At 26.6% G+C, this 9,402-nt stretch overlaps 1 protein-coding gene across 1 annotated transcript in view; it reads left to right on the top strand.

Moving 5' to 3' along the window:
* Window positions 1-2,479: 2,479 nt before the first annotated feature.
* LOC135922250 (electroneutral sodium bicarbonate exchanger 1-like) overlaps window positions 2,480-9,402 on the top strand; it is a 138,745-nt gene continuing 131,822 nt past the window's right edge. Inside the window, exon 1 of the mRNA XM_065456660.1 lies at window positions 2,480-2,948. Within this exon, the coding sequence (XP_065312732.1) occupies window positions 2,831-2,948 (118 nt within the window). The 5' untranslated portion in view covers window positions 2,480-2,830. The remainder of the gene's footprint in view (window positions 2,949-9,402) is intronic.

Raw genomic sequence — 9,402 nt, 5'->3', positions numbered from 1 at the left:
TGTAGTGTTGTTAAACGGCTCATTTTGAGCCGATTTTTAAGAACGGCTAACTCAATATTTTAGCCTGAAAAATATAGCCTAAGCCGATATTTCGCTAACAGATGTCCTAACCTTGGTTCCTTCTACAAGCAAAATCTTCAGGCTTGAGTTATATTATTCTGGATGAAATAGTGAGTTAGCCGTTTTTAAAAATCGGCTCAAAACGAGCCGTTTAACGTTAGATAATTGTGCAAGGTTTCAGGAGCTTCTGGCTCTAAACTCTCATACAGATGGTATGATTACATTAAATTCATGGAGCCAACAATAGAGGATAGTTTTAGTCCTAAAGAAATTATACCAAAGGAAGGCAAGTGGGTTAAAATTAAATGCATTGTTGGATATATTGACTCTTTTGGAAAGGGTGCCTTGAGAGCCAGTAAAATATATATTTATCTATAAATTTAACATTATTATAGAATGTTTCTCTATAAAATATAAATCAAACAAATATTTTTTCAAAAATGAAGTATCTCCATTGTATTATACTTTAATGGAAAATTGAATTGTGGCCTCCAAATTCAACAGATATACCTGCAAATCAAACCTCATTATTTAATGAAATTATATCAATGAAAATTGATTTGTTTTTTTTTGTAATTCTATTTATTTATATATAATAAAGTTATATTATTCCATATTCTAGTGTCCATTTTTGAAAAATATCATTTTATTAAATAAGACATTTAATACTCTTATTATGGTGTACATTTTCATAATTAAAGATTGAAAAATGTAGTAATTTAAATTATTTTGTAAAATATATATAAATAAGCAACTATTCAAAATTTATTTAGCAATTATTAGATAGATTTAATCAAATTATATCATAAATTTGAAATTTGATTAGCAATATTTCTAAATCTATTTATTTTTATATCTAGTGTCTTGAAAAAAATATAAAATATATAAATATGCAAACTATTCAAAATTTATTTCACATTTTTATTAAAATATAGAGATTATTATAAATATATAAATTAAGGTAGGATAAACAAAGAAACATTTATATACATATGATTTGCATCCAAGGCCACAAAAAAATTTGAAAACCCTGATTGAATCATAAATTCTTAGGAAATCTAAATAAACAAATATAATTAAACTTCCTTATTTTACCTTAAGGTAAGAAGAAATAAACTCTTTTTGTTTAAGAAATTATAAAAAAAACTTTAATAAAAAACATACTGCTTTCAATCTAAACAAAGATGCCTTACATTAACAAACATACTGCAAACGCTCAATTTGTGCGCACTATTATATATCAAATCTAAATATATCATTGATTATTAATAATTCTATATCACATTAATATTATGTATGAGAATATAATGTGAAACATTTTACCTTTATTTTTGTACTTTTAAAATTATAGATTTGAAAAATTGCACTCAATGATTGCACTAATAAAAAAAAATGAGTTTAAAGACTCACGAGGAAAATAAAAATTATTTATAAATTAAATTATAAATCATAATTTTTGAAATAAAATATTATATTTTATAAAATATAAATCATAATTTTTGCAAATAAATAATATATTTATATTAAGGGAAAATTCGGGAAATTTCCCGGGAAAATATGAATGTTCCCGGGAAATTTGCGTTATTTCCCGGAAAATTTCCCTACCTTTACATCTCTAGCACACATTTATAATTTACTACTAATTTAATATACATGCCAATATCCATAAAATAAACTAAATCTAAAGAATTATATTATCATTAATGTAAATCTATTTTTTCAATTTCCTTCCGACATATTCATTTTTTTCAAAAATTAAAATTTTTATTCGAATAAAATAGATGGAGCTATACGAAACTACAAATTTTGATAAAAATTTTGTAGCTAATTTACCAATGACATAATATTTTGATTTTTTTATACTAAAATTTTGAATTTCTGGGTCATTACCTGCAAATCGATCAAAAAGTCCATTTTCGGCGGACCCTTTTTAAAATGGTTAAAAATTGCTAGAATTATTAAGGTCCGTAAAAATGTGAGAGCTGTTTATTTTACCGCGCTAGCACACCTAGTTCTCGAGATACTGTTCATTGTTCCATTTTATAACGGATAATTTTTATATAGAATTTTTAAAAATTATTTATTTTCCTTTTATATAATATACCTCTAAATACGCCAATAATAAAATATATTTTATTTTATATAGATACAATGCATATCAAATTTTATTCGGCGAGAAAGCCATGAAGTTTTACCTGATTCTAAATGCAGTTCTCAAACATTTCAACATCAATGTATATAAAAGTCATAAAATATTCCAGTCAATTTTATATTAATTTAGTCAACCACAAGGAATACCCATTTTAATCCTTCATACTCATTTCAATTATTTAAATTAAATTTTATTCCCCTCCTCTGAAAAGAACATTGTTAACAAAAACATAACAAAATACAATAATTAAAAAATATATAATAATATACAATAGCAATAGCAATATACATATATAACAAATTAAAGCAAAATATATAATATATATTAAATTTATCATTTTTTAAAAAATAAATACTCTTGCTCAAAAAATTACAAATAATTATCATTTTCTATGGCCGACATATACGGAAAATATAGACCATCTATCCTAGTCGAATAGAGCGCCGTCGAAATGTTTTTAACAACGTCTTGTTCTATACCTTTTTTTAAATTATCCTAATTAACTATTTTGATTTAAATTTAATCCAATAATTAATATATTGTAAAAAAAGTTATATATATTCGCGAAAATAAATAAATACTAAACTTCCCTGTGTTACATTAGTATATTAAATTGTCATGAACCTCGAAAATCAAATCACTAAGCCCAAGTCGGGTTCCTTGGTGAATTGGGAACCCGTAATCGATAAAGCTGCACATATTAATTACCCACTTTTGGACGAACAAGAGATTGAAGGTATGTATATAATTATTTATATATAATAATATATTTTTGAACGATTTCGCCGGGTAAAAATACGTATGTAATCGACTGGATTTATCAAAATTCGAATCTAAACAATTATTTTATATACTTGTTTACTAAGGATTTAAAAAGTTATTTTTATTGTTATATATATATTGGGGGGGGGGGGTGTACAATAAGGTATGCTAGTCTTAGTTTCTAAACTTTTGATCAAAGTTTACAAATTCCATCAAAAATAGGACTCAATTTAGTATTTTTTTCTTGTTTTTAAAAAATATGTTTTTTGGCCAGGCATTTATCTTTATAAAATTTAACTTATTGGATATCTACAATTATCTCGTTTAAATAATAATTGATTAGTCAATTTTGAATATCACATGAAAATAGGGTTTAACTAATTTTTACTAGGTGTATTTATATATTATATAAATATTATATAATATAATACTTAACAGTGTTAGTACTGATTTGTTAATTTTATATCGATTTAAATTACGATCTAATCTATCTTTTCTCTTTATATAAAATATTGTTTTTTCAAAAAATATCTATTCTATATCTTATCTTCAATTTAGTATCACAGTTCATCCAAAATTGATAGCATTTCCCATCTCTTTTGAGCCATTCGCATTAAAAATCACAATTACATTTTGAAACTGCCTAATTTGATTGCAATGGGGAGACAAGATATTTAGATTAAGCTTGTAGTATGACCCCTTTAAAAAAAGATATTTCTAACTCTTTTTCTTATAAAATTATCAAATAAAAGTTTCTTTCCGTTATTGGTTATGGGGGTGTGAACCTTCTTTTTAAGGGTTAAGATTTGAGTTCAGTGAAAAATCTCTGAACCAAGTTTGGGTTCAGGCAGCATCAGGGTTTAGTATCCAGAAAAATAAGGATATATAAAATTTAGTTATAATAACAGAAACAATTTTTTTTTAATTAATGAAATTTATAGTAACTATCCAACAGTTGTATTTTTTTCTAAATCTAATAAGTAAAATCAGTTAAAAACCACTTAAAATAACATTATATTCACTCTAATCTAATATCATCTTAAAAATAATTTCAATCAAATAAATTTGGGATTCTAAATTGCACAATCACCCAAATTAATCACAAATTTATATGTTAAATAAGTGCCTTTGCTCTTTTTGAAGCGGATTATACTGCTCTATTGCATCGAGGTATTCAAATATACAAACTCTTCACTATCAGTATTCCTCCCTCTCCATCACAAATCCCTACAATTCTGTTATAGATCAATTACCCTATGAAACCATCTTTTTAATTAAAGCTTTCATACCATGATCTCACATAATACACTCATTTGAGAATAGAGTATCAAATGCCTATTTGATATTGGGATTGGCAATATAATGGCCATTGATAGAATTAACTCCATATAGAGGGTTTTGAATTTATTAGTAGATGTACTTAGTGTTGTTAATTTGCTTGGTCGTAAAATTTACGAACCTTTTATGTGCTCAGGCCGACCCGGGGTACCCGGGGGAGGGTGTATAAAATATTTTTTTTGATATGGGTATCAAATAAAAGGTAATTAAAATATTTTTTTATTGTAATAATAATAATCACTCATAGAGGGCGGGTCTAGGTCTTGGGGGGTCAGGAATATTTTTATCAACATAAAATATCGATATGGGTATCAAATAAAATCTAATTTAAATATCTTTAGATTAAAAGTTGTCTTGATGGGTATGACTTGGTCTGGGGGGTGGTTGGAGGGGGTGTCTAAAAAATATTTAATTTGATATGGGTATCAAATAAAAGGTAAATAAAATTTTTTATTATTGTAATAATAATAATCACTCATAGATGGCGGGCTAGGTTTTGAGGGGTTAGAATATTTTTATCAACACAAAATATCGAAGTGGGTATCAAATAAATCTAGTATAAATATCTCTTGATTGTAATAATTATACTCTAAGTAGGCGGGATGTCTTAGTTAGTCAGGAATATTTATAGAAACACAAAATATTGACATAGGAATCAAGTAAATGGTATTTTAAATATCTTTTGGAGGGTAAAAAAATATTTTTTTATTATGGGCATTAAATAATAGGTTACTAAAATATTTTTTATTGTAATAAAATTAAACTCTTAATGGTCTAGGTTTTGTAGGGCCAGGAAATTTTTTATCAACACAAAATATTAATATGACTATAAAATAGAAGCCAATTAAAATATTTTTCTACTAAAATAACCTTATTCACTCTTGATCTCTTAATGGTAGTGTTGTTAATTGGTTGGTTGTGTAAAACCCAGACCCGAGGTTCAGACCCGGTGTCCAGATGAATAATGTTCTTTCAAATATTTCAAATCAAGCAACTCAGCTTATGGTTATTTAATCGGGACCACTTAGGGCTTATAAATCAAATAGGATTAAAATGAATTATTATGTAGGTTAGCTGAGAGATTATCTCCAGCTATACCATCCTGATCCTAGTTAGAATTAGATACGAACTTGAGTTTGTTTAATTTCATCACCTAGAGGACGAATATTTCATAATATACTTTATTAAAAAATAATTTTTATTTTCGGTTTTTTTGATAATAAAATTAAATATCTGTAGCTAATTTTTTGAATAGAATACCATGTTTTCTTATGTGATAAAAAAAATTAAATTATATATTTGCACATGATTTTAAAATCTAAAATATAGATGTGATATTAAAGCCTCTAGTTTTTATAATCATAATCAAATATTTTTATTTTACATTAAAAATTCAACATAAAATTGATAAATTTAGATAAATTTAAAAAAAATTTCGTGGCTTACCCGACCAGGCTGAAATTTTTTAAAAGACAGCCCGAAGCTGATTTTTTTTAAAAAAATGCCCAGTCTCTAATGTATTATTCCATCATTCCCGTTGAAAACAGGTATAATTATGAAAATTTTATTTTTTCCTTCTTTTAAAAAAATTTTGGAAGAAAAGGAAAACACATTGGTTTTTAATTATGATGTTCAAAACTCTTATTCTAATATCAAAAAAATATTCGTAATCGTAAATAACATCAGCATCGCTTTTCTTATTTATATAAATAACCATATTAAAACTGAAACAGAATATAAAAATTATTAAAAAACATAATATAATACTTAATATTATATAATCATTTATTTTTAATTCTCAAAGATATTACATAATTAGAGGAAAATAGAAGTGAACAAGTCAAAGTAAAAATTATTATATTGAATATTTTTTTATAGACAAATTACCACCCCCACTTAATTTACCATTTTACAGTGAATAAAGTGAAACGAAACAAATCCGTGAAGTTGGCCCCACACTTTTTGATTTTCAATGGTTTATCAGTTAGACTGATTTGTACCGTTTTCAGTTCGATTTGTACCATCACCGTTTTTGACATATTCAAAGAACAAAATGGGGGGTCAACTTCACGACAGCCCCCCCCCCCACTTTTGAACTTAAAAATAAAAAGTGCATAGATCGATAGAGAATGATTTGTACCGTTTTCAGATCGATTTGTACCATCACCGTTTTCCAGCTATTGACCGTTAAAGATATGGCGCCAAAAATAAAAAACACTAAATATTTTTTTTTAAATTTTTTAACGTACAACGATAGAGAATTTTTTTCTCTTCCTAATGCCTCAAATTAAGCTTTATCTTCATTATTTATTTCGGAGATCAAAATTTAAACCTTATATTATAGCGTGAAGTTAGCCCTCCCCCCCCCCCCCCGATATTCAAAATTTGAGATTTTTATAACGGGATTGATTTGTACCCGATTTGTACCGTTTCAAACTCGATTTGTACTATAACTGTTTTCCAGCTATTGACCGTTAAAGATATGGCGCCAAAAATAAAAAACACTCAAAATTTATTTTTTTTAAAAAAATTTTTTACAACGATAGAGAGAATTTTTTTCTCTTCCTAATGATGCCTCTAATAAGCTTTATCTTCATTATTTATTTCGGAAATCAAAATTTAAACCTTATATTATAGCGTGAAGTTAGCCCCCCCCCCCCCCGATATTCAAAATTTGAGATTTTTCAAATTTTTAAAACGGGATTGATTTGTACCCGATTTGTACCGTTTCAAACTCGATTTGTACTATCACCGTTTTACAGCTATTGACCGTTAAAAATATGGCGCCAAAAATAAAAAACACTCAAAAATTTAAAAAAAATTTTTTTTAACGTACAACGGTAGAGAATTTTTTCTCTTCCTAATGATGCCTCAAATTAAGCTTTATCTTCATTATTTATTTCGGAAATCAAATTTTAAACCTTATATTATAGCGTGAAGTTAGCCCCCCCCCCTCCCCCGATATTCAAAATTTGATAGAAACCTTTGGTATAATTTCTTTTATCATTGTTCATAAATATTTACTAATTTTTTGATAACCTTATCCTATATTCTAAAATGATATAATATCAATTAATATATTATAAAATGATATAATATAAATTACTATATTCTAAAATTATATATATAAATTAATCGGTCAATAGCTGGAAAACGGTTATAGTACAAATCGAGTTTGAAACGGTACAAATCAGGTACAAATCAATCTAGTTTTAAAAATTTGAAAAATCTCAAATTTTGAATATCGGAGGGAGGGGGGGGGGCTAACTTCACGCTATAATATAAGGTTTATAATTTGATTTCCGAAATAAATAATGAAGATAAAGCTTAATTTGAGGCATCATTGGGAAGAGAAAAAAATTTTCTACCGTTGTACGTTAAAAAATTTTAAAAAATAAATAAATGTTGAGTGTTTTTATTTTGTCGCCATATTTTTAACGGTCAATAGCTGGAAAACGGTGATGGTACAAATCGAACTGAAAACGGTACAAATCATTCTTTATCGACCTATGTACTTTTTATTTTTTAATTCAAAAGTTGGGGGTTGTCGTGAGGTCCCCCCCCCCCCCCATATTTTGTTCTTTGTATATCTCAAAAACGGTGATGGTACAAATCGAACTGGAAACGGTACAAATCATACCAACTGATAAACCATTGAATTTTTAAATTCGGCAACAAACGTGATTGAAACACTAACCTCTACTAACGAAGCAAATTGTGGGGCCAACTTCACGGACCTAAACGAAACGCAACAAACGAGTATTATTATTATTCTATATAAAATAAAAGGGGGTAACAAAATATTACATATTGAAATTAAATAAAATAAAATAAAGATTCATTTAAATAATAAAAAGATATTTATGTTGTAAATTTATAATTTGTGATGAAAATATCATAGTACATCTCACATGCGTTTTTTAATATTAATATGTTTTATAAAAATATTAAAATTTAGGAGAAAATGGTAAACCTCATAAGATATTCTTAATTTCTGATTTATCTATCAGCATTGCTGAGATCGTTAAAAATAACGGGGAATGAGAATTTTCTCCTTACTTTTATAATAAATAATATCCAATTTTTATTCGTTATAATCCCCTCCCCCCCTTCAGGACAGGTTCAATCCATTAAAACTAAGTGTAAATTATGTCCTGAGTCAAAATATATTTAAAGCATTGATATATCAATATTATTTGTTAACATATTACTGATCAACTAAGCCTAATATTTAATATTAAAAAATTTCTAGCAAAGTCCAAGGCCATATTAATTTTTAAAAAATTTCCTCAAGCCCAACCAAAAATCATAAGAATTTTGATTGAGAACTGGAATAAAATATTTTTAAAAAATAAAGAATTTTAAAATACAATCAAAATCAAATTTTATGAGCCTTAGTTTTTAGATAAAGCCGAGCCCAGGCCTGCAAAAATTTTTGTTTTAGGTCAATGTCTGATCCATAGTTAATAATAAAAAAATCCCAAACATTCAAACTTATAATAATTTTGAAAATATCCCCAAGCCTAGCCCAATATAATTTATAAAAATATTTTCCAAGCCCAGTCCGACCCATTATAATTTTAAAAAAATTTTCTCAAACCTTCCCTCGACAAATACAGCAGATAGAAATATTGAAATTCCTATTTTCAAAAATCATAGGATTTTCCACCCTTAGCTGAGCCTATTATTTTTTTCACCCAATATGATTATTATCACAAATTTAAATTTATTCTAAATATTTCAATAGAAATAAATGGAAAATAAGATTAAATTTAAGACTGTTGTTAAATTACAATAAAAATAAATGGCAAAATTTTATGAAAATTGCATGGGAATTGGTTTTTTGATCAGGCCTGGTTATTTCAGCAAAAAAATTTTCAGATAGATACTACTCAACGTATAGGGATTTTCTAAATACCAACCTGATTTGCTAAATAACGACCAAAATTTATTAAAATATAATAAGACCCCTTATTTATAAAAATAAATAGTGCTGTAAAAATTTTTAAAAAAATCGAACGCGTTCAACGTTCATTGACAAAAATCGAACGCGTTCACGTTCAAATTCAAAAAAGGAACGCGGAACGCGT

Source organism: Gordionus sp. m RMFG-2023, chromosome 1 (genome assembly GCF_954871325.1).
Source record: "Gordionus sp. m RMFG-2023 chromosome 1, tfGorSpeb1-WG-v2, whole genome shotgun sequence".
NCBI classification, from domain to species: Eukaryota; Metazoa; Nematomorpha; class Gordioida; order Chordodea; family Parachordodidae; genus Gordionus; species Gordionus sp. m RMFG-2023.
Note: the sequence above shows the minus strand (reverse complement) of the source record. Positions and strands in the feature narration are given on the sequence as shown.